General features: G+C 37.0%; 1 protein-coding gene across 1 annotated transcript in view; it reads left to right on the top strand.

Moving 5' to 3' along the window:
* Positions 1–1,092: 1,092 nt before the first annotated feature.
* The window catches only part of LOC123551614 (zinc finger protein 236-like), a 144,299-nt gene continuing 118,297 nt past the window's right edge, over positions 1,093–27,094 (top strand). Inside the window, exons 1-14 of the mRNA XM_045340660.2 lie at positions 1,093–1,162; positions 4,505–4,665; positions 7,054–7,206; positions 7,786–8,058; positions 8,697–8,827; positions 13,299–13,560; positions 14,182–14,331; positions 17,427–17,483; positions 18,178–18,324; positions 19,271–19,398; positions 20,230–20,361; positions 20,948–21,053; positions 21,603–21,704; positions 23,482–23,589. Coding sequence (XP_045196595.2) covers positions 4,524–4,665; positions 7,054–7,206; positions 7,786–8,058; positions 8,697–8,827; positions 13,299–13,560; positions 14,182–14,331; positions 17,427–17,483; positions 18,178–18,324; positions 19,271–19,398; positions 20,230–20,361; positions 20,948–21,053; positions 21,603–21,704; positions 23,482–23,589 — 1,891 coding nt within the window. The 5' untranslated portion in view covers positions 1,093–1,162; positions 4,505–4,523. The remainder of the gene's footprint in view (positions 1,163–4,504; positions 4,666–7,053; positions 7,207–7,785; positions 8,059–8,696; positions 8,828–13,298; positions 13,561–14,181; positions 14,332–17,426; positions 17,484–18,177; positions 18,325–19,270; positions 19,399–20,229; positions 20,362–20,947; positions 21,054–21,602; positions 21,705–23,481; positions 23,590–27,094) is intronic.

Genomic DNA, 27,094 nt, shown 5'->3' with positions numbered 1-27,094 from the left:
TACAGATTGCGCCATTGACGTCATATACTTCGAAGTGGGTTTTTTTTCTGTTTTTTTTTTTTTTAATCGTGAAACCTCGGATATTTCATATCCTATTCCAGAGCACGAAGCCCGAGCCTTTATATTTCACTTGTGAGTCAACTTTGCGATCTCCTGAAGAAAATTAAACAAAGTCAAACTCATCATTAGCGCACCACATTACTTCATTAAAATTTTACCTACCGTATTACACGTCGTGTACACATAAAATTAGCGTTCAACTTTTGAACGGCAAAACTTGTGGAAAACGACCCACAAATGATAAAAGGCTTCACAGCTGTCTTTGACTTTAATGCCAGTATTAACACGTTTCTCTGTCTTAAATTATCCTTAGTATCATTATTCTGTAGACATTTTAATATAAATCAGTGTATTTCACGGTGACTTTTTAAAAATGGGCTAAAGTATTTCACCTGAGCGTAAGTTCAGTTAAGAAATATATATATGTGTGTGTATTCTCAATTTGCAATCTTTATTGCCAAAATAGCAATTAGCGCCGGAATTAGTCGTTCAGTACAAAGAGCTATAAAAAAGTATTTTATACTTCTTTGTTCAGTACTATATATTGTCAAAGAAGTATAAAATAGATTTAGTACTTGTAAGATTTTCAAATGTTAAGTTTTGCTCAACCCGCGACTAGAGGGCGCGGACGGTAGTATGCATTTCTACAAGTTTAACATTTTCATTTAAAATATCATGCTGTGCAACATGTGGAGTCTCCATTCTATTGTATAAAAATTTCTCTTGTATTTTGTTTGTTCATCTTTTCAGGGTCTGCTTTTACTTCTAAAATATGTGACATTGTACCAACTTTTAACAAATAAGAATTGCAACAACAGAACCCGAAAGTCGGGCCTCTAAAGACAAGGAATTATGGGATATCAGAAATTGTTCGGAGTGACGGAAAATAAGATAAAACAATTCCAGCTCTGAAAAGTTCAGATGGGTTTCGAAAATACACACTTGGTAAGCTCTCGTAATACCCAAAATTGGTGAAATTCATGCGTGGTTAACACGACGGCGAAAAAAATCGAATGCCCGCCATTTTGAACATTCAGTCCGGGCACTGCTCCGCGACAAATGGGATTTGCATAGAGCAATTTTTGGGTGTTTTCCGAAGTTTGTAAGCTTTATAAGCCATAGATACATCTTCCTTTCGAATTTCTCATGTTCCACTGCAATATGGTATTTTCTTCCGAGTGAAATTCCACTTTTAGGGAAAATATGAGAAGTAGGTCATGATAAAAATATCTACCAATCAAAGAGGCAGATGTTGTCATCTGCCTTGTCAGTGTCAAAACCCACGTGCATTTGTTTTTAGATTCATGCAAAGCCGTACCTGATCATTCAATGAAAAAATTCAATATTTGGTGTAAATTATCTGTGACTGGCATTAAAGAAATAACATTTTGTCATGATTGCAATTTTAAGTAGAGAGCTTTATTGGTAGAGAGTTTTATAACTTCTGTTAGAATGATAGCTAGGTGACTCTCCCTTGCCAGTTTTAGTTAGCCAGGTTGAATTAAGTTTTTTTGGCATGCAAACTTTTATCTCTGTAACCACTCAGACTTTATACACTATTGTCCGCGGTGATAATCTGGCATGCAATGCAAATTCTCAAAATCCATGCATGGTTAATTCAAAGTTAGAAAGAACATTTCCATTTATAGTTCTGATGATTAAATTAGAAAGAACATTTCCATTTATAGTTCTGATGATTTCAAAGGATTGGTGGTTAATTAGATAGCATTTCATGGTCGCATTATGATAGACTGGAGGGATTTCACTGACACAATCAGTAGAGTGTGTGGCCACCTCTACTGGCAACCACAGTAGCAAGACGTCAGCCCATGGACCTGCATCAGTTACGTAGCAGATATCGTGGGATTCTGTCCCACTTCTGGTGGAGCGCTGCAGTCGGTTCCTGGATGTTGACGGGCTGCAGTTGACGTTGACATACCGTCACCCAAGGTAATCCCATGTTAAATCAGATTGCAGTCCAGTGAGCACGCCAGCCAAGGCAAAATGTCAATGTTGCTTGTCTGTAAAAAGTTCCTGATGAAATGTGCAATGTGAGGATGCACGTTGTCATGCTGAAAGACTAAGCCTTGACATTGACGGAATATAGGGACAACCACAGGACATAATGTCTGGTTGATGTAACGCCTGGCTGTGAGATTACCTTGACACACAACGAGTTGGGACTTAAACATATATGGTTGATGGCTGCCTAGACTATATCTCTGCCCCCACCGTAAGGATTGCTCTGCAGAATGCAGTTGTTAGTGAAGTGTTCATGACATCGTCTATAGACAGGGATACGTCTGTCGGCTTTCCACAAGTTGAAACGTGACTCATCACTAAACACTACGTTCTGCCAACACTGACCGCGATGGTTGCTGGCCCAAATTAGACTTTGGTGATGGTTACATAGCATAAGAACTAGACTGTGGTAGGGCGTGCGGCAGATAATTTTCCGTTCTCTAAGCCGATTTCTCACATACTGTATTAGGCCGTCCACAGATACTTACCACTTAACCTGGCTTGGCTGTAGCAAATATAAGGGCAACAGGGACAAGTGCCAGCCTAACTTGCCTCAGTCAGTTTTTCTGCCCCAGTTGCCTCAAAGGGTTGATTTTTCTTTTGCCTCTCATTATTAATGCCACAGATGTATGAATACTAGACATTAAGATATTATCCAGTCTCAGCTGAGAAAGTATTTTTTAAAGATTTATTTTCAAATAAGTTTGTTATATAAAATATTAAACAGGCAATAGCACAGGTATCGTTCATTTCAGTATACAACGCCATAACCTTGTGATGTATGTGGCATGGAGTTAGTAGGTATTCCCACAGGTGCTAGACACATAATCAAATATTTTACTTAATACGCCTATATATGTATGTAAAGATAGGCCTATTATAAGTAAAATATTTGATTATGTGTCTAGCACCAGGTGGGTATTCCAATACAGTTAGGACGGTTGTTGTTTCCGTTAAGTGTGGAAAGATAAGATGGAACATTTGTTGTAGGGAAAATGTTCTGAACATTTTCACAAGATAATGTTACTCTATTTGATAAATCAGGAGCTCCTATCAAGAGAGTAGTATACACCTCATAAAAGGTAAGTCCTGTAATGCAACTGAGACTTCCACTGCAAGATCGAGACACAATAAAAAGCAAACTATAAATTAATGGAAATATGATGTGCCAGATTGCAGAGAGAAAAAGGAAAGTTAATCTTTGTTAAGAAGAATTTTGAAACTGCTTTTATTTAGAATCTACAAAAAATGCACCAGAACGCGTTATTTCATGTCATTATAATTTTTTCTTGGGGGAGGCACCATGGTGAATGCCTGGTGTGCCATTAAAATAACCACAAAACAATGTGCATCCCCATTTGCCTCGGTAAAATTTTGTTTTGTGGCCCTGGTCAGATATATATTTGAAATTTTTAGACAGAAACCAGTTTACCCGAGTGGTCAATAGCTTTTTAGCCAGCCCGCTTAACTTTGTAGGGAGAGCGTTGGTCTACGGATCGCGGGGTAGTGAGTTTGATGCCCTAGCGGGGTGTATGTTCTCCATGACGATTTGATAAAAGACGTTGTGTCTGAAATCATTCGTCCTCCACCTCTGATTCATGTGGGGAAGTTGGCAGTTACTTGTGGAGAACAGGTTTGTACTGGTACAGAATCCAGGAACGCTGGTTAGGTTAACTGCCCGCTGTTACATGACTGAAATACTGTAACAGTTGAAAAACAGTGTTAAACCCAAAATAAACAAACAATATAGCTTTTTAATTTGACTTTCGTCTAGTCTCACCACTTTGACAATTACAAATACAACTTTAAATAGTTTGGGGAGTGAAGTAAGCCAAAAAATTTGACTAAAATGACTGATGTCTCAGTGTTAGGGTTGCCAGTACGTTTTAGGAGGGAGGCATAGTATTACATTGTCTGCTCTCACACTTGGATATGCCCTTTGCAACATACATTTGAAAGGAGATGGGCTGTCAAAGAACTCTGTCCCATGTGAAGTAATGGGCATTATCCCTTATTGCTTACAGGATATATGAAATACCTTCTCAGCATATTTATTTCCATTGCTCATCCAAATACAGATAATCAGGAATAAGTAAGATAGTCACTGAAATGATAAGAAGTGGAGACATTTAGATTTTACCATGTTTACAGGGGGGAAAATATGTGAAGAGCAATTCAAGTAAGTTACTTGAGGAAAGTCACCTTTTGGTTTTGCAGGATATCTTTTGTAGCAGATTGTAGCATTGCCATATTGCTTTCAGGTTGAAGTTTTTCCTTCCGCTTATCAGTTTACTTCTGTGTTGGTAAACATTTTCGAACAGTCTGCCAGCTTTTGTTGTTTTTTGCTTGAAGTAATATATTTCATACAAAACTGACAGGAAGAAAAGGTTTCAGATTCTGTAACGATTTTGTCTCATTTCAGACAAAGCATTAAAGCATTGATGGACAATGCGGAAGTGATGGAAGGTTTATCAGAATTAGCGGAACCTGTACGTGTGCTACAAGACAATGAATCTGAAGAGAATGTCACCCTGAGACTGACAGACGCAGCCCCTTTTGTTTTACATCAACAGGCCATAGCAGGTTTGTTCTGAAGGATATGAAAATTATCGCTTTCATGAAGCAACTCCTTCGTACTATTGTTTGGTAAAAATAGGATCCTCTCGAAAATTTTTTTAACTCACTGCTTGATTTTCTTGTTTTGTTTTTGGGTTTAATGCTGTTTTTCAACAGTATTTCAGTCATGTAACGGTGGGCAGTTAACCTAACCAGTGTTTTCTGAATTCTGTACCAGTACAAACCCATTCTCCGCAAGTAACTGCCAACTTCCCCACATGAATCAGAGGTGGAGGACTAATGATTTCAGACACAATGTCGTTTATCAAAAAGTCACGGAGAACATATACCCCGCTCGAGGATCGAACTCACAACCCCGAGATCCATAGACTAATGCTCTACCTACTGAACCAACTGGGCATCACTGGTTGAACTATGATAGAAAGTAGCACTTTTATAAAATGAGCCTTTCATATATTGCTTGGTAAAAAAAAATCAGCTTATAGTCTACAAATATATGTTTAAGTAGTTGTTTCTACTTCTTATGCTATCTAAGAAGAAAAAATTACTTTTTCCAGTAAATATATGTTGGACCGACCAGTTAAAATAAAGAAATAATAAAAAATGCATTTAAACATGACAAGGAGGTTATACGCCTCCATAATAATTTCATGAGGTATTAAAATATGGTTCTGCTATATATTATTTGGATTCTATGTAAATATGTATTTTACATAAAAAGGGAAGCATATTGTTATATGTAACTATGTGACAAATAGAAGATAGGCATGACATCAGAGTGATTGTGTTTTAATTATATTAAATCACAGCAAGGGGTTATACATCCCGCAGAATAATTAACGAGTGCATAGATGAGTAATGATTAATTTCATATGCCTCATAATCAGTTGAGAGTGTGTTGGTCATATGTATCACCATTCTGTGTTATAATTTCCATTCTTAAATGTCTTTTAAAATTGTTGATCAGATACGGTAGCACTCTTTCCAGGTGCCTGTACGGCACCTTATGATGTCATATTTGATGTGACATCAATATTGCAATGTTTTAATGAAATCAACATTATTTTTTCATTGTAGACAAATAAATAATTTGCTCCATTTTTAGCTCGACTATACAAAGTATAAGGAGAGCTATCCTACTCGCCCCGGCGTCGGCGTCTTTCCGCGTCCCCACCTTGGTTAAAGTTTTGGTGCACTTTCTCTTTTTTCAACTTATCTCTGTAATAACTTGATGGATTTGATTCAAACTTGAAATACTTATTCCTCATCATCATCCACATCATCTGACTTAAGGGCTATAACTCTGGCACCAATATTTCATGAATTATCCCCCCTTTTCACTTAGATTTTCAGGTTAAAGTTTTGATGCACTTTCACTCTATCTCTGTTATTACTGAATGGATTTGATTCAGACTTAAAATAGTTGTTCAACATCATCACCCACATCATATGACACAAGGTGCATAACTCTGGCACCATTTTTTCATGAATTATTCCCCCTTTTTACTTAGAATTTCAGGTTAAAGTTCTGGTCCACTTTCACTTTACCTCTGTTATTACTGAATGGATTTGATTCAAACTTAAAATAGTTGTTCAGCATCATCACCCACATCATATGACACAAGATGCATAACTCTGGCACAATTTTTCATGAATTATTCCCCCTTTTACTTAGAATTTTAGGTTATAGTTTTATTCACTTTCACTCTATCTCTGTTATTACTGAATGGATCTGATTCAAACTTAAACAATTGTTCAACATTATTACCCTTATCATATGACACAAGGTGCACCAATTTTTCATGAATTATTTCCCCCTTTTACTTAGAATTTTAGGTTAAATTTTTGATGCACTTTCACTCTGTCTCTGTTATTACTGAATGGATTTGATTCAAACTTAAAATAGTTGTTCAACATCATCACCCACACCATATGACACAAGGTGCATAACTCTGGCACCAATTTTTCATTAATTATTCCCCCTTTTTACTTAGAATTTTAGGTTAAAGTTTTGATGCACTTTCACTCTGTCTCTGTTATTACTGAATGGATATGATTCAAACTTAAAATAGCTGTTCAGCATCATCACTCACACTATATGACACAAGATGCATAACTCTGGCACCAATATTTAATGAATTATGCCCCTTTTTCTTAGGATATATTTATATAGTGTTTTGATACATTTTATCTTTACCTCTCTTATTACTTTAAGTTGATATTTATGACATAGACTCAGGCTATTGTGCAATATCTTCATCCACAATTGGAGTCATTAAACACTCCAGTGACAGCTCTAGTTTCCTCAGATGTGCCCAGTTTCACTATCCAGCATCGAAATAGTCGAGCGCGCTGTCTCCTGTGACAGCTCTTGTTAAACTACTTTCTTCACAGACGTAGAAGATGATAATACTGAGGAGTCGAGTGATTCTGCAGGAACGTACAACATCATCGCCCAACAGTTGATGCCGACAGGGCAGGTACAGCTCACTTTGTCTGATGGTATTAATATCTTACAGACAACCATTGCTGCAGATCAGTTACAAGGTAAAGTATTGGCACTTCACGTCTTGTATAACATCTCACTTTTAGCTTTAACAAAAACTTGTGCCAGAGAAATCAACTATTTTCACCTTTTTTTTTCATCACATTTATTAATGATTTCATTTAGAAAACAGTTCATAGGTCAGTAGATTTTATCACTTCTTTTGCTTGTATAAAGTCATATGAATTTAAAATATTTCCTATTGTTTCAATATTTTTGTTGATTTCATAGGTGATAGATAATGTGTTTTTCCTAGAAAATTATATAAAAAAATTGTTTCAAAATAGTAAAATATGATTAAATGTGATGTAATAACCTGCATGTAAAGAAATTCCATCCAGTCCTACATCATAAATTGTGTAAAATATGTAACTGCAGATATACAGACTGGCGTACTTACACAAATTAGAAGCCATCTGCAATTTCTCCAACCACATGATTTTAGACTCTCGTCCTTGATTTTCTTCTTGCGCTTCAGACAATGACCTACAATATTCTAAGACAATTTGTAGGGGATCTAGCCCTCATGTACACCTGTCACCAAAATTGCACTAAGGTACTAGACTATATGTACATTTCAGGCTTTGAGACTGGTGAACAGAGTATTTTACTACAAGCTGCTGATGTTGATGCTAAAGGGGAGATAAGTTATGTGGCAGCTGATATCACAAAACTTGAACCGACAGGGGCAGATAATCACACACAACAAGAGGAAACAAGTGTTGTGTCAAATAATGAACAGCCATTGGTTGAAACAAGCATTCAGCCTGACAACCAATCAGAAAGAATTTTACAAGTGATAAACCAATCAGTGACAGCTGCACAAGACACAGATCAATCCAGTCTACCCTCTGGTTTGTGTTTAATCATAAATTTGGCTTGACTGATATTTCAGAGAGATAATTTACCTCTTTTTATAAAATTTTTACTCTGGGTAGTAAGATTGCAATATCCCAAACAAAAATTTATTGTAATAATCACTGTCAAAACACCTAATAAACACTGTCAAAATGGCCTTTTCTGTGTTTATTAGTGTGTTCCATTAGGAATCCATTTAAACAATCAAGAAATGCTTGAAATGGAAGGCTAACGGAACATGTTCCGTCAATGAATCGTGATTTTATAGAAAGTCATTCAGAAGGCTTTTTCCTCTTTTATCAGTAAACTTGTGGTTTTAATCCCTTCAGTTGACCAATCACAATATATCACCTTTTTGCCATTGTTATGTTAACTTATGTATCCCCATCTTAAGAATAATATAGTGGTCAAATTTCCTGCAATATGGTGTCTTCCCATTTTATGAGACATACTTGTTTTTGCCTTCACCATCTGTCTGTCTGCGTATAACTTGTTGATTAATGAACCGGAATGAAAAAAAAATTAGACCCTTTATTATATTTGCGTTTTAATTGTCTCTCAAAAAAGGATTTGGAAAAAAAAAGAAAATCCTCAGTTGCATCAGTTATCATAGTTTTCATATCTTATTTTACAGGGACAGCTGGTCAGTTTTTCATTCTGACCGATGAAGATAAAACTAAAAGAGAGAGTAATGTGATAGGGACTGGTGTACAGCCAGCACCTAATGTGAAACAGTTTGTGGAAAATATGGTACAACAAGAACAGGTATAGAGCAAAAGAGGGCAATTATCGACCCCTTAAGACCATAATCTATCGTACATATTCTTACTTTCACTTTCGGAGACAAAGTGATACATATATTTGAGACAAACTATCATTGGTCGATTTCAACCAATGAAAACACTTGTTACATTACAGAATAAGGTATGGTCTAATATTCTGTCTCGTGACATGTGTCTGCCATTATCGACCCACTTCTGCTATTATCGACCCCCTAGTTGTTTTTTTTTTAAACTTTGAAAACACTGAAAATCAAGCATAATATTATTATTAACTTAATATTAAGTTAATTTTTATTTGTCCTTTATTGTCATAATTGCAATTTGAAATTACGCAACTGAGCATATAAACAAAGCATAACTTTACTACGATTTCATGGAAAATATTATTTCATGTGTGTTTTTTTTTTTATTTATAAATTTGGTCTTTCATACTATCACAGTTTCATATTTGGTCTTTTGACTGACAAATTGTAAATGTTAGATAATAGTTATTTGTAATATAACATTAGCCACACACAAGAGATAAATAATTCAAACATTCAAACAAAGTTGATTATCCATTATTATCTACAGCCTTAACAACATATTTTAGCATTCAATTTTTATACATTTAAAATTAACTTTTTTTAAGTCCTCTGGAGTCAACAAGTGAAGTTCTGGTTGCTTAGTACATTTAATGTGCCACCATCCTGGGCATTCATCACAGCCTTTTCACTCATTTGGCTTCCCATTAGACTGACCACACCCCTGACATTGGTCTAAGCTGTCTGCACTGTCTATCATCATTTTGTCCATCAGAGGAATCGTCAAAATCGTGATAACTGTCACTATCATCATAAATGATAGAAACATCAGACTATGACGAACTTTCAGAGACTCTGCGCTGTTTTTAGCTCACCTGTCACATAGTGACAAGGTGAGCTTTTGTGATCACGCAGCGTCCGTCGTCCATCCGTGCGTCCGTAAACTTTTGCTTGTGACCACTCTAGAGGTCACATTTTTTGTGGGATCTTTATGAAAGTTGGTCAGAATGTTCATCTTGATGATATCTAGGTCAAGTTCGAAACTGGGTCACGTGCCTTCAAAAACTAGGTCAGTAGGTCTAAAAATAGAAAAACCTTGTGACCTCTCTAGAGGCCATATATTTCACAAGATCTTCATGAAAATTAGTCAGAATGTTAATCTTGATGATATCTGGGTCAAGTTCGAAACCGGGTCACGTGCCTTCAAAAACTAGGTCAGTAGGTCTAAAAATAGAAAAACCTTGTGACCTCTCTAGAGGCCATATATTTCAAAAGATCTTCATGAAAATTGGTCAGAACGTTCACCTTGATGATATCTAGGTCAAGTTCGAAACTGGGTCACGTGCCATCAAAAACTAGGTCAATAGGTCAAATAATAGAAAAACCTTGTGGACTGTCTAAAGGCCATATTTTTCATGGGATCTGTATGAAAGTTAGTCTGAATGTTCATCTTGATGATATCTAGGTCAAGTTCGAAACTGGGTCACGTGCGGTCAAAAACTAGGTCAGTAGGTCTAAAAATAGAAAAACCTTGTGACCTCTCTAGAGGCCATATATTTCAAAAGATCTTCATGAAAATTGGTCAGAATGTTCACCTTGATGATATCTAGGTCAAGTTCGAAAGTGGGTCACATGCCATCAAAAACTAGGTCAGTAGGTCAAATAATAGAAAAACCTTGTGACCTCTCTAGAGGCCATATTTTTCATGGGATCTGTATGAAAGTTAGTCTGAATGTTCATCTTGATGATATCTAGGTCAAGTTTAAAACAGGGTCATGTACGGTCAAAAACTAGGTCAGTAGGTCTAAAAATAGAAAAACCTTGTGACCTCTCTAGAGGCCATACTTGTGAATGGATCTCCATAAAAATTGGTCAGAATGTTCATCTTGATGATATCTAGATCAAGTTCGAAAGTGGGTCACGTGCCGTCAAAAAGTAGGTCAGTAGGTCAAATAATGAAAAAACGTTGTGACCTCTCTAGAGGCCATATTTTTCATGGGATCTGTATGAAAGTTGGTCTGAATGTTAATCTTGATGATATATAGGTCAAGTTTGAAACTGGGTCAACTGCAATCAAAAACTAGGTCAGTAGGTCTTGAAATAGAAAAACCTTGTGACCTCTCTAGAGGCCATACCCTTGAATGGATCTTCATGAAAATTGGTCAGAATGTTCACCTTGATGATATCTAGGTCAAGTTTGAAACTGGGTCACGTGCCTTAAAAACTAGGTCAGCAGGTCAAATAATAAAAAAACCTTGTGACCTATCTAGAGGCCATACATTTCTTGGGAACTGTATGAAAGTTGGTCTGAATGTTCATCTTGATGATATCTAGGTCAAGTTTGAAACTTGGTCAACTGCGATCAAAAACTAGGTCAGTAGGTCTGAAATTATTAAAATCTTTTGACCTCTCTAGAGGCCATATTTTTCAATGGATCTTCATGAAAATTAATCTGGATGTTCACCTTGATGATATCTAGGTCAGTTTTGAAACTGGGTCACGTGCGGTCAAAAACTAGGCCAGTAGGTTTAAAAATAGAAAAACCTTGTGACCTCTCTAGAGGCCATATTTTTCATGAGATCTTCATGAAAATTAGTGAGAATGTTCACCTTGATGATATCTAGGTAAAGTTCAAAACAGGGGCACATACCTTCGAAAACTAGGTCAATAGGTCAAATAATAGAAAAACCTTGCGACCTCTCTAGAGACCATATTTTTCAATGGATCTTCATGAAAATTGGTCAGAATTTTTATCTTGATAATATCTAGGTCAAGTTCAAAACTGGGTCACATGAGCTCTAAAACTAGGTCACTATGTCAAATAATAGAAAAAAAACGATGTCATACTCAAAACTGGGTCATGTGGGAAGAGGTGAGCGATTCAGGACCATCATGGTCCTCTTGTTCTTTTTATTTTAGGAGATTTTTAATCCTTGTGATCAACTGAAATGTGCATTCATAACTTTATCATGAGTCATCACAGAACATTAGGGTTTCTAACTGACCAATCAGAGAGCTGCATTTTAGAGTACCTGCCAGTTTCCACTTTGGTATAACAAAGTATATTTACAATGAACATAATAGTGACTTTAGAAATAAATATCACACTATTTTAAAAATAAAATCAAGATTTTTCACTGCACATGCTTCAGATGATGCTACAAACAACAAAACTTTGAAGTTTCATTGAAATGTTATATTGATTTAATACCTTTATTTTAGTTAAAAGTTTGAGATTTTACACTGAGAGTCTATGATAAAGTCCGAGTAAAATGTAATCAATACCCAAGTGAAATAAGTATCATTCCACAATGTTTTGGACATGTTAAAGTTATGAATTAAATGCTTTTCTCAAAGCAACAAGAAATTATATAAATTTAATTAATTGGGGGTCGATAATAGCAGAAGGTCATATTTTCAATCTGCTATTATCGACCCCCACATAATCTTTCCAGAAGTTGCAAGAGACTACAAAAATGGCTGATAGAAATGAGTTCTATATGTGTATAGTAGGATTAAATACAAAATTAAACTGATTCGATCCATAAAAACGGTAAATTTGATTTAACAGAATGATACCTACCTTAACGGACGATGTAGTGGTTGGCACTGAAATTTATCTCATGCAGTCGCACTGTATGTAAACATTCAAAATGGCGCATGAAGAAAATTTGTGACGTAAAAATGACAGTGAATGACATGATCACATGATTTCTAGTAATAAATGTGATTAAGTATCAATTAAGGGTGGGGGGTCGATAATAGAAGAGGGTCGATATTAGACTCCTTTGCTCTAGTTCAGTTTTTTGGCTTAAACCCACTTATTCACAGTTACTTCTTCAAACGACATCCCCACTTAACCCCTGGTCTGATTTTGAAATAATTTCTCCCAAAAGGTCCTGATGTAACTCTCTTTCAAGATACTCCGGTTGGTTAATCAAGGTCAAACTCCTCACAGCGGTTATCTTCCCTTGCATTCATTATAACCGCTGCATTCACAAGATACCATGTGATGATGAGAAAGTCACATGACACTGCAAAATAGCGGAGACGCCCAAGATACAAATTTTGGCAGCCTGTTTCATTTGTCAAACGTCCAATAGAAATTTTTTACAAAAATCACTTCAGTTTGTTATTTGAACAATTAGGTGCACAGATATTACCATCTAGATGCGAATAATGCAATTTAAAAAAAAAAAAAAAAATCTGGTTAAACAACTTGTAATTGCAGTGACTTAATATACCATAAAGGAAAGTAATCACTGCGTGGAGTTTGGATCAAGGTGGTGGCAACCTTAAACTGAAGGAATGTAGTAAAGGCAGTTCCCACTTATTTTATGTCAGTTTTACTGCCCTCATTTATAGGCTTTTTTGTCAAAGCCTGTTTTGGGGACATATGAACCTTACAGTGACAGTTTTGCTTATTTTCAGATGAATTCATTGACTTCTAGCCTCTCTGCACCATTGCCGACAGAATACAGTATACAGGAGCTGCAAGTTGATCAAGTACCGGAGCAGTTAGCAGCTGCAGATGTAGACATCAATAAGCCAATCAAGGAAGAGAAAAAACCAGATCTATCCAAGCCCATAGAGGTGACTGATCATATGGAAGTGGTTGTAAATGGCAAGAAATGTTTGCTCAAAGTCAATCCGGATACAGGGCAGCTTTGTGCTTACCCACTGCTTTCAACAGGTAAATAAATAGAATAGAGAATAGAGTAGAATAGGAATAGAATGAAATCTTTCCATTTGCTGAAATGATGGCTCAGTCTTTTTCTAACACAAATACATTGTATTTTAAAGTAAGAGTGTTGGGAGTTATGGCCCCTGAAATTTCAAGAATTGCTGGTTTTTGATGTGTTGTGTACCAGATTTGATTTTTAAAGTTAGAGAAAATTTGTTTACTCTTTTTTTCATACGGTCTTTTTATATTTTGGAAAAGTTATTAGCAACAGAGAACTTTATTTAAGACAAAGTTTTTGCTTTTAAGTGCACACTAAAATTTATGATTTAAGAAATAATTTATAGCAAAAGAGTGTTTTAACACTATGCACGATGGGCGGTTATACGTCGGGCTTAATTATTATTCAATTATTTTTACGACATATTACCACCTGAGTGTATAAATAGTGTTAAAACATAGTTTTGCTATAAAGTATTTCCCCTTAATCTAAAACAGTAGATAAAATATAGTAGGACTCTTTCTTGGTCGCAACAAAACCATTGACGTCACCGCACATTTTTAAACTTGATGTAATTCTAGCGTAAGAGTGTTTTAACAGAGAAAAGCATATTAGAATTACTCTCGCTATAGGTAAGAGACGAGGAAGGCCAAAGAAATCCGAGGCGCAGGCTAAAAGTGTGGTAAAAGAACAAACATCATTGACTGAGGAGCGAGTTGAGAAACTAGAACCAGATCAGACAAGCAGTGCAGCACAGGGGCTTCTAGAACTCTCTAACACAGGTAAGACAATCTAAACTGTCAGCTAATATCCGATACCCAATTTATGAATTACAGAAAATGTACAAAATGTAATTATGTCTCCCCCAGGAGACATTGTTTTTGCCCCGTCCGTCCGTCCTTCCGTCCGTCCGTACGTCACACTTCATTTCCGAGCAATAACTGGAGAACCATTTGACCTAGAACCTTCAAACTTCATAGGGTTGTAGGGCTGCTGGAGTAGACGACCCTTGTTGTTTTTGGGGTCACTCCATCAAAGGTCAAGGTCACAGGGGCCTGAACATTGAAAACCATTTCTGATCAATAACTAGAGAACCACTTGACCCAGAATGTTGAAACTTCATAGGATGATTGGTCATGAAGAGTAGATGACCCCTATTGATTTTGGGGTCACTCCGTCAAAGGTCAAGGTCACAGGGGCCTGAACATTGAAAACCATTTCTGATCAATATCTAGAGAACCACTTGACCTAGAATGTTGAAACTTCGTAGGATGATTGGTCATGAAGAGTAGATGACCCCTATTGATTTTGGGGTCACTCCATCAAAGGTCAAGGTCACAGGGGCCTGAACTTTGAAAACCATTTCCAATCAATAACTAGAGAACCACCTGACCCAGAATGTTGAAACTTGATGGGATGATTGGTCATAAAGAGTAGACGACCCCTATTGTTTTTTGGGTCACTCCGTCAAAGATCAATAACTAGAGAACCACTTGACCCAGAATGTTGAAACTTCATAGGATGATTGTACATGCAAAGTAGATGACCCCTATCGATTTTGGGGTCTCTCCATTAAAGGTCAAGGTCACAGGGGCCTGAACATTGAAAACCATTTCCGGTCAGTAACTTGAGAACCACTTGACCCAGAATGTTGAAACTTAATAGGATAATTGGTCATAAAGAGTAGATGACCCCTAACGATTTTGGGGTCACTCTGTGAAAGGTCAAGGTCACAGGGGCCCGAACATTGAAAACCATTTCTGGTCAGTAACTTGAGAACCACTTGACCCAGAATGATGAAACTTCATAGGATGATTGGTCATGCAGAGTAGATGAACTCTAACGATTTTAGGGTCACTCTGTTAAAGGTCAAGGCCACAGGGGCCTGAACATGGAAAACCATTTCCAATCAATAACTTGAGAACCTCTCGACCCAGAATGTTGAAACTTAATAGGATGATTGTTCATGCAGAGTAAATGAACCTTATTGTTTTTGGGATCACTTCGTTAAAGGTCAAGGTCACAGGGGCCTGAACATTGATAACCAGTTCCGATCAATAACTTGAGAACCACTTGACCCAGAATGTTGAAACTTCATAGGATGATTGAACGTGCGGAGTAGATGACCCCTATTGATTTTGGGTTCAGTCTAATAAAGGTCAAGGTCACAGTGGCCTGTTCATGTAAAATCATTTTTTGGAAATAACTTGAGAACCACTTGACCTACAATGTTGAAACTTAATAGGATGATTGGACATGCAGAGTAGATGATCCCTATTTATTTTTAGGTTACTTGATCAAAGGTCAAGGTCACAGGAACCTGAACAGTGACTTGAGAACCACTCGGCCACTAGTGTTGAAATTTAGCGGTATGACTGGACATGCCAAGTAGATGATCCCTATTGCAGCCAACCATCAGTGTCTCTTTGACTTTCGCTCCTGACCCCTATTGACTTCGTGCTATAGGACTTTGCATTGGGGGAGACATGCGCTTTTTTACAAAAGCATTTTCTAGTTATAACATTGTTTCTTCACCAGCAGTGGTGCAAAATTTCATCTCTTCAGTGAATATATATACATGTATACTGTAAAATTATTAATTTTCATTAGGGACTAATTCTCATGGATTCCATGAAATCCAACCAGCACAGAAAATTCCCATATGTTTTGTCTTTTACCTTTGACATCTATGAATTTAAGTCCCTTGTATTTACTAACAGTTAAAACTTGACCATTTGAAGTCTGGCTGTGAAGTGAACACTTGAAGTGATGTAAAACAAGAGCTGGTAAATTGACCAGTCCAAGAGCTGCAGTCTTTTGAACCAGATCTTTACAAATAATTAAATAAACTATAGAAATTTAGCCTGAAAGTTTTTGAGGGATTTTTTATTGCTATATTAACAAACTGTTAATATTAGTCCATAAGTCACACAAGTGTTGTTTTAGATATATGTTGTAAATATTCTTCCTCACAAACAAGTTTGATTTTGAAAAATATAATTTTTTCTTCCATCCATAAAGGGATTTTGAAATAACTTGGCATAAATGTTCACCATAATGAGACGAAGTGGCATGGGCAATACCCAGACCCCTAGCTTCAATGTCAAGGTCACAGAGGTCAAAGGTTAACATGGTCTGTTTCCTGTCCAGTCCATAACTCTGCCATCCATGAAGGGATTTTGAAAGAACTTGGCATAAATGTTAACCATACTGAGACGACATGTTATGCGCAAGACCCAGACCCCTAGCTCCAAGGTCAAGGTCACACTTACAAGTCAAAGATTAAATGGGTATGTTTTGTGTCCGGTCCATAACTCTGCCATTCATTAAGGCATTTTGAAATGACTTTGCATAAATGTTCACCATAATGAGACGATGTGTCATGAGCAAGACCCAGACCCCTAGCTCCAAGGTCAAGGTCACACTTAGAGGTCAAAGGTTAACATGGTCTGTTTCTTGTCCGGTCCATAACTCTGCCATTGATGAAGGGATCGAGTTCATCCGTCCATATATCCTGAAATCTTGTGTGTCCCGACTCCTCACTATTATCCTGATTTGCTTCAAACTTTCACAGATGAACAAGCTAGATGTGCAGATGACCATAAAGGAATGATTTTTTTCTGTGAATATTTTTACTGCAGTTATGGCCCTTTGATAGTTTTTGCTATATAGAGGATCGCACAGTATGTGGGGGCATCTGAGTCCTATGGACACAATTCTAGTTTTTGTTTTATCTTTTCAGTTTAAAAACCACGATTCAGGCCACCAGGAAACTGCATTTTTTGATGAAACTACAAAATTCTATGCTCGTAAAATTAAATTATTCTTAGTATATTTTCCATGCAGTCCCAAACATTTAGACACTTTTACTTTTTAGGACCAGATGGTGTGAGAAGAAGTGCTAGAAGCAGAGGGAAACCTAAAACACTAGAAGGTAATTGAGAAAATTAGTAATTTGTTTATAATTTCAAAGTTTCTAGGCTATGATTAGTGTATCCTTAGATTTCATCCTGGCATGACCTCTACTCCTCTAGCACATTAGCCATTATGTTGTTGAAGTTGTGTTAGCAAGCAAAAGTTAAATTTTGATATAGGCCCTACGGTATTGCCAGGGTTAGCTATATTGTCTCATGTTTTAAAGCTGGGTTATTTTATAAATGAGTAGTGTTTGACAAGTTCTTTTAAAATGATTTGAAAGAAAGCAAATTAATATGGACTAAAATGATTGAATGAATGTTAATTCTAAAAAAAACTGTCAGCAGCTGAACACATTCTTTTAAAATTGATAAAAGATAATCACAATACAGGAGTTCTTTTGAACTCTTTAGAATACAAAGCCTGTCCGCTTAGCTCAAAAGGGAGAGAGCTGATCTACGTATCGCGGGGTCGCAAATTTGATCCTCTGGCAAGGCGTATGTTGTCCGTGACGTTTTGATAAAAGACATTGTGTCTGAAATCATTCGTCCTCCACCTCAAATTCACGTGGGGAAGTTGGCAGTTACTTGAGGAGAAGGATTGGACTGATATGGAATCCAGGAACTCTGGTTAGATTAACTGCCCATCATTACATAACTGGAATACTGTTGAAAGATGGCGTTAAACCTAAAACAAACAAACAAACTTTTCAGAATACGAGGTATTTGAGCTGTCTAGTGATGATGATGCAGCTGCTGATGATGGGGATGATGAGGTCTTACCAAGCGGTGCCATTAGAAAAAGAAAGTCACAAACAAACAAAGATTACATTCCACCTGCCACTATACAAACTCCTGGAGGTAAACACTTTGATTAATCTGATTTTGAAATACTTTCAAATTGTCCTGACCTACTATTTAAGGTACTTTAGATTGGGATGTAATATTGTATCTTGTCTACATGACAAATGGTCTAAATGTTTGTCATTATGAAGTCTGGGTCAAGTTGAAATTGAGTCACCCTGTGTCGAAAACTAGGTCACTAGGCAAAATCCAAAAAAGCATGTGAACACATTAGAGACTGCATTTTCTAGCTGATAGACGCTGGAACCTGGTCAAAATGATATGGTTCAAATTCAAAACTGGGTCGTTTAGGGTAAAAAACTAAGTAAGTAGGTGATATTATAGAAAAAAATATTTAGTAATTAATATTCGAGAGATCCTATTTTCTATTTGTTTTTATGAAACCTATTCAGAATGTCCGTCTTTATAAATTCTGAGGCAGTTTTCAAACTTGGTCACCTTTGTTTAAAACTAGGTCAGTATATCATAAATAACATGATTAGCACACTAGAAGGCACAATTTAGACAGTATATTCAAGAAACGTTTCTTGTTCATGTTTCTCAGATGAGAAAGTTGAGCCATCATGGCCTTCTTGTTTCCTGAGTTCAGATAGTATATTCATAAATTTGGACAAAAATTGAGAATAATCAAATTTTGATGTTTGAATTGAAACTACCCTTGGTCTAAGCACACTTCTGTTTTAGGTTAACAACTTTGGAAAATATAATGCAGTTTCATTTTTCTCAATATTTGACTGTTTGGAACAGATTTTAATGAACCCTGGTATGAATACAGCATTTGTTACAACAAAAACCTAGGCAGTATAGATACAATGAAGTAGGAATTTCGACAACTTTCCCTGAAAGATTTTTTTCTCTCAAAATTTCAGACTAAGTATTGATGAATCAGGGCCAATTTCATATTCTGGTTGCTTGATTTAGAATATTGCTTTCTTTTATACAGTTCCGAGGCGTGGTCGAGGTAGGCCTCGTAGATATCCCCGCCCAGATGATACCCCGGTAACCAATCAGATTCCAGCTGTGATTATTCCATCTGGAGATGGACAGACGATCATGATGGCTCCACTTCAGGTAAAATAATAATTACTATAGTAGTTGAATAATACTGGCTGTAGGTTTGAAAAGAGTTACATGAAATTATTTTGGAATGTTTTGAATTTTTTAGGCAGCTGAAATATGCAGATACTGTAAACGGAGTAATATTCATGTTTTTTTTGTTGTTCTTTTCACTGATTTTTGCAGTCGGGGGAGGGTGATGGGGAGGGGAGGGGTGTGCTGCAGAGTAAATTTAAAACTTCTGAATAATAAAATGTAGTTTGAATGATTACAAAGTTTTAATACGTAACAAAGGAAGTGAGTCTGATGTCTATTCTAATTGTGAAATAAAAACAATTTGAAAATACAAATGTACTTAGTTTATATTGAGTGATTTTCAGATTCATATTAGTAAGGTCCTGTTTGTCTTGCCTTCATCCTGGCAGATTGAAATGTTGGACAAATAAGAATACCTTTCATTAAAAATTTAGACTTTTGAAGTGAAGAGGATATTTTATGGATTAGATTTCATGTTATTCTGCAGGGCTGGTGTATACTTTCCTAAAAGACACTGGTACTTAGTTTTTCCCCTATAGGCACACTCAGTAGATAGTTTTTTCCCCTATAGGCACACTCAGTAGATAGTTTTTTCCCCTATAGGCACACTCAGTAGATAGTTTTTCCCCTATAGGCACACTCAGTAGATTTCTTTGTGCAACAAGCATTTTTTTACAACTTGGCATTAAGTATTAACTAAACAAATTACTGATATAATTCTTTGCAAAAGGGTTTACCCATATACTTTATTTGATGTAACAGAAGTCTTCTGTACTAGAAATAAAACAGTAAGTTTGATTGCTGTTTCAGGGATTGACTAACTTTGAAGCGTTCCAAGAGCAGGTGAAGAACATGCCGATATTTCAACAGTCTGGTACGGAGGATGATAGTCTACAGTACCTGAACATCTCCGGTCTCATTGATTCCGCTGATGGAAACACGGTCTGTCATATTTACGTATTGTTATTTAGGGCAGTGAGGAGACAGTGCATAATCACTCTGGCTGTCAGTCAGCATAACTTCTTGTCTCAGCCATTACTTTGTTGCATGTGCATTGACTTTGCTAAAATATATTGGAAATATTTGTCTGTATGATTGTTATATCCGTTCCATGCCGTATCATTTAATTCCTTCAGCTTCCTGTTGGAAAGGCATTCCTTGTTTGGTTACATGTATTATAAATGTAGCATGGAGTTTTCTTGAAGATTTTATTTTATTGTTTACAGATCTATGTAGATTTACATAAAATTAAATTTTTAAAACATCTTAACCCTTACCCTGCATAATTTCTATAATGAACTTGTCCATCTTTCTATTTCTACAGTACCATTAACTCTTATAAGGGGTGCATACCAAAACATTACTGTCTGAATGGCGAAGAGTGCAGATCTTGATCAGACTGCATGGATGTGGAGGCTGATCATGATCTGCTTTGGTCGCAAAGTCAGAATCAATCGTGTTCAGCATGATAAGGGTTAATATATGTAGCATGGAGTTCTCATGTTAATCTGTAGATACTGCATTACAGGTGAGTGTACAGCTTGGTGGTGCTATTAATCTAGGTGACACTGATGATATTGCTGAACAGTCAGTTCTGAACAATGATTCTACTGAAGATAACACAGAGGATTCAGGTAAGTGATACTTGGAAATAGAAAAAGTCATTAAGATAGAGATTGCGCTTATAAGTATTAAAGCTAGAGGTTGTGGTAATCAGTAAGCTAGAAGTTCCTGAAATCAGTACGCTGAAGGTTGCAATAAGCTAGAGGCTGTGGTAAACAGCAAGCTAGAGGTTGCAGTAATCAGTAAGGTAGTGATTGAGTTAAGCAGTAATCTAGAGGTTGTGGTACCAGTTGTGGTATCCACTCAGCTAGGGGTTGTGGTAATCATTAAGCTTGAGCTTGCGTTAAGCAGTAAGCTAAATGAAATGTTATGGATTTGATCAAAGGAGACATTTGAGATTTGTGGATTTTCAAGATAAATTGTCGATTTACAAAATAAACAATGGATTTCAAAGATAAATAGTAGACTTCAAAGACAAATTATAGAGTTCAAAGATAAATCAAAATGTTATCTATTTGATGGGATGTCGTTTTTGCAGTATGAATACAACCTTGATTCCATGGAAATTAATTCCAGTAGTTTGTTGGTTAACTCAAAGAATGTTCATGTTTTATGTTCAGCTGAAGTGAAGCCAGCTGTAGGAACCTCAGAAACAGAAGATAATGATGCTAAAGAAGTTAAAGCGGAGATAGAGAAAGAATCAGTTGATCAAACAGATAGTGGTAAGTTTCAACAACAGTATTCTTGTGGAGTTCAACAAATTTTATTTTTGGTTAGATACATCTCCTGATTCCAACTAATAATTCAAGAAAAACTAAGGATGGTAAAAATGTATATTCCAGTTTTGTTATGCCCCCGCCCCCCTGAAGAAAGAGAGGTATGTTGTTTTGCAGATGTCGGTAGGTCGGTATCTAGACCAATTCGTTTCTGGATGATAACTCAAAAACGCTTGGGCCTAGGATCATGAAAGCTGGTAGGGAGGTTGATCATAACCAGCAGATGACCCCTATTGATTTTGAGGTCTGTAGGTCAAAGGTCAAGGTCACAGTGACCCGGAACAGTTAAACGGTTTCCGGATGATAACTCAAGAACGCTTCGGCCTAGGATCATGAAAGTTAATAGGGAGGTTAATCATGAACAGCAGATGTTCCCTATTGATTTTGAGGTCAGTAGGTCAAAGGTCAAAGTCACATTGACCCGGAACAGTTAAATGGTTTCCAGATTATACTCAAGAACGCTTTGGCCAAGGATCATGAAAGTTGATAGGGTGGATGGTCATGACCAGCAGATGACCCGGAACAGTTAAATGGTTTCAGGATGATAACTCAAGAACGCTTTGGCCTAGGATCATAAAAATTGATAGGGAGGTAGGTCATGACCAGCAAATGATCCCTATTGATTTTGAGGTCAATAGGTCAAAAGTAAAGGTCACAGTGACCCGGAACAGTTAAACGGTTTCCGGATGATAACTCAAGAATGCTTGGGCCTAGGATCATGAAAGCTGACAGGGAGGTTAATCATAAACAGCAGATGATCCCTATTGATTTTGAGGTCAGTAGGTCAAAGGTCAAAGTCACAGTGACCCGGAATAGTTAAATGGTTTCCGGATGATAACTCAAGAACGCTTTGGCCAAGGATCATTAAAGTTGATAGAGAGGATGGTCATGACCAGCAGATGACCTTTATTGATTTTGAGATCTGTAGGATAAAGGTCAAGGTCACATTGACCTGGAATAGGTAAACCATTTCTGGACGATATCTTGAGAACACTTGGGCCTAGGATCACGAAACTTAATAGGGACGTTGATCATGACCAGCATATGACCACTTTTGATTTTGAGGTCAGTAGGTCAGAGGTCAAGGTCACATTGACCCAGAGCAGTAGAACTTTTGTGTACATTGACCAAATAATTTCTGTGCCTTGTGCAATTACTGAATGCATCAAGGGGGGGCATTTCGTGTTCTACAAGCTCTTGTGACTACAAATTTATGAAGATATTTAAGGAAAAAAAGCAGTAACAGAATAAACGAGTTAAACTGTAAAAATCAAGCAATTTTGTTACTCTTGGGTAGCATGACTGTGTGATTGTGGTAACTGACTTGATATTGTCTGTCCCTCATATTGTTATGAAGCTTCGATAGGAATCATATTGTAACAGCTATGTTTTGGTCATACCCCAACTCATCTTAGAAAAAAGGAAATTGTTTTACAGACATTGGGCTTTCAAGATGTCATAGTGTAGGAAAATTCCATATGAGTGGGGAGGCTTCATCACTTTGGCCTTTAGACTATCAATACTGTGGGTTTGAATCCCACTTGTGGTTTTGAATTCTTTCATGTGACGAAGCTTGTCGATTACAGAAGGTTAATGCTTCTACTCATGCAACCAACCCCTACATTTAATAATGCTGAAAGGGGCCTCTGCATCTTCTTTTACCATAAAAGGTTGAAAGCTACCATGTAACTAAAAACTTAACAAAAAATATTTCTGTTCCTAGGAATAAAAGAGAAAGCATCAGAGACTGGCGAGGGACAACCCACCATCATACAGATACCAGAAAACCTCCTTCCTATGTTTACACAGAAAAAAGACCCAGTTAAAATTGGTAAGTAGAAAGAAAGAAATAAAAGTTAAGGAGCTTGCTGAATATAAGTAAAGACATGATTTTCTATCAGTCATTATGCCCGCTTAAAATGAGTAGGGGAATGTGATTATCACACTCCATTTGACTTTCTCTTCAAAAAAAGATGGGTACCGTGAAATGCCGTTTGCTCAAGCTTCATTGGCTTGAGAGTCAAAGGTGATTAAAGCAATTCTTGTGGTTTTTGGTTGTTTTTCTTGTAATTTTTATATTTGATTTGCTTGAGACAATGGATACCTTGAGCATTTTACACATTCCCATGTGAATTGAGCAACTTATAATGTTTTGCTGATGCCTGTCAGTCTATTTATAGACCATTTAGTTTCAGATCAATATGTAGAGAATGCTTAAGCCTATAGCAATCAAACCTCATAGGATGATGGCCTATGGTCAGTAAATAACCCCTATTGTATCTAGGGATCAGTTGATTCAATGTCACGATGACCTTTGGACTGGAAATTTTCCTTATTAAAATCTGAAGAAGGCTTGGGCTTATGGCTTTTAATCTTTACACCATGATTACCTGTGATCAATAGATGACTGCTATAATTTTTAGGGGTCAGTGTGTCAAAGGTCAGGACTGTGATGACCTTGAGACTGAATAAGGTTTGCAGTCAATAACTGGAGTATGCTTGAGCATGTGCTCATCAAACTTTATTGGGTGATTGTCTTTAATCAGTAGGTTGTCCCTATTGTGTTTAGGATCATTTGAACATAGGTCGATGTCTCGCTGGCCCTGAGGCTGAAAAATACATTATCTATCAATAACTGGAACCATGTGCATCTACAGTGGCCAGACTTCAAAGCGATGATTATCTTGTGATCAGTAAACTAACCTTACAGTTTTCAGTATGATCTAGGTTTCACCATTCTGTTATGTTAGAACAATATTTCTTTACTTGTGCAGTTACTTAGAAAATGGTTTAAGTCAAAACAATGGCGTTGAATATTGTTCTGAAATGTACAGGCTGTATGGACTGTTCTGATTTAACCTGTACCCTGCTAATTTTTTAAAATGAATGTCCATCTTTCAATTTGGACAGTACTATTAACTGTTAAAAAAGGGGTGCATACCAAAAAGATACTGACTGAATGGCAAACAGTGCAGATCTTGATCAGACCGCACGGATGTGCAGGCTGATCCGTGATCTACACTGGTGGCAAAGGCAGAGTCAATTCTGACCAGCATGATAGGGTTAAATTGAGTTAGTTTGATAAGTGTCATTCACCATCTTTTTAATGTGGTTGTTCATAATTCAGGGGACATTTCAAATTACATTATAAAGATTCTGAAAATCTGTTTGGATTCCATGAGTAGAGGCAACTACAGGGAAGATCTTTTAAATAGACAATAATAATGAAATCCAGGACTAAGAGAACTGTTTGTTTTGGAGGGATTTCCAGTTTTTGGGGAAGCCAGTTTGGAGACATTCCACACACTTGTATTTGTTCTTACACCCAATCTGACTGGACTAAATAGCCTTGTATCAAGAAAATGAAAAGATCATGCAAAATTTAAACCTCAATAAGAAGTGTACCGTGCCAGGCCTACATCTCATGAAGTCAAGGTCACAGGGGTCAGGTTTCAAGTAACTTAAGCAATGGTCACATTTACGTTCACGCACGTAGTTGGTCGTAGTTCCTTTTAAACGTAGTTTGTCATACGTTGAAGTACGTGTAAGTACGAACAACTACGTTCAACTACAGGTAAATCGGGTAGGGTTAACTAGGGTATCACTACGTCTTACCACGAGTTACTACGTTACACTACGTATATACTACGATCGAAGTACGAACAACTACGACAGATTACGATCAACTATGTTGAGCTACGGAAAAGCGTTTAGCCATAGTGGAACCCTTGTTTAGTTTAGCCGTAGTGGAGCACTAGTTGATCGTAGTTGAACCGTACTGTCGATGTGTTTTTCTTGTACTACGATCAAGAACTATACACACTACTGTTAAGTACGATCAAGTACGTTTAACTAAGATCAACTACGTTCAAACTACGGTCACAGTAGGGTCAAAATATCGTAGTAAATCGTAGTCAGATTTTGAACATGTCGAAAAATTATTTGCTTACTAGGGACAAATCATAAGTTCGAACTACGATCATTACTATGTTTGACTACGATTATCTACGCGTAACTACACTTAGTACGATCAATTACGATCAACTACGATCATTCCTTACTACAATTAACTACGTGTAGTGTGACCACGCCATAAGAGTCTCTTGCAGTTATGTTCAAATAGATTATGTTATCATTAGCCATTTACACAGACTGTCTATCAAGTAAATTGTCTTTCCCTGAAATAAATTTTTAGCTCACCTGTCACAAAGTGACAAGGTGAGCTTTTGTGATTGCGCAGCGTCCGTCGTCTGTCCGTCTGGACGTCCGTCCGTAAACTTGTCTGTCCGTAAACTTTTGCTTGTGACCACTCTAGAGGTCACATTTTTCATGGGGTCTTTATGAAAATTGGTCAGAATGTTCACCTTTATGATATCTAGGTCAAGTTCGAAACTGGGTCACGTGCAGTCAAAAACTAGGTCAGTAGGTCTAAAAATAGAAAAACCTTGTGACCTCTCTAAAGGCCATACTTTTGAATGGATCTTCATGAAAATTGGTCAGAATGTTCACCTTGATGATATCTAGGTCAAGTACGAAACTGGGTCACATGCCGTCAATAACTAGGTCAGTAGGTCAAATAATAAAAAACCTTGTGACCTCTCTAGAGGCCATATTTTTCAATAGATCTTCATGAAAATTGGTCAGAAGTTTTATCTTGATGATATCTAGGTCAGGTTCAAAACTGGGTCACATGAGCTCAAAAACTAGGTCACTATGTCAAATAATAGAAAAAACCATGTCATACTCAGTTCAAAACTGGGTCATGCGGGGACAGGGGAGCAATTCAGGACCATCATGGTCCTCTTGTTTAATCCCCCGCCACGAGTGGTGAGAGGTTATAGGAATGGTCTCTGGCCATCCTTCCATCTTCCGTCCTTCAGTCCTTCCGTAACATTTTGTGTCTGCTCTGGTTCTCCTAATCCCCTTGAAGGATTTTCATGAAACTTGGGTCAAATGATCACCTATCAAGGTGATCTGCAGAACCCATGAGTCAGCCATGTCAGTTCAAGGTCAAGGTCAAGGTCAAAGGTTTGAGCCTTCCATTTCATGTCCACTCTGTATCTCCTAAACCCATTAAAGGATAATAATGAAACTTGGGTCAAATGATCACCTCATCAAGACAATGTGCAGAACCCATGAGTCAGCCATATTGGCTCAAGGTCAAGGTCACAACTTAAGGTCAAAGGTTTGAGCCTACCATTTCGTGTCCACTCTGTATCTCCTAAACCTCTTGAAGGATAATTATGAAACTTTGTTTAAATTATCACCTCATCAAGAGGATGTGCAGAACACATGAGTCATCCATGTCGGCTCAAGGTCAAACGTTTGAGCCTTCC

The sequence above is a fragment of the Mercenaria mercenaria genome, chromosome 4 (assembly GCF_021730395.1).
Source record: "Mercenaria mercenaria strain notata chromosome 4, MADL_Memer_1, whole genome shotgun sequence".
NCBI lineage: Eukaryota > Metazoa > Mollusca > Bivalvia > Venerida > Veneridae > Mercenaria > Mercenaria mercenaria.
The sequence above is the reverse complement of the archived record's forward strand: the minus strand, read 5'-3'. Positions and strand labels throughout refer to the sequence as shown.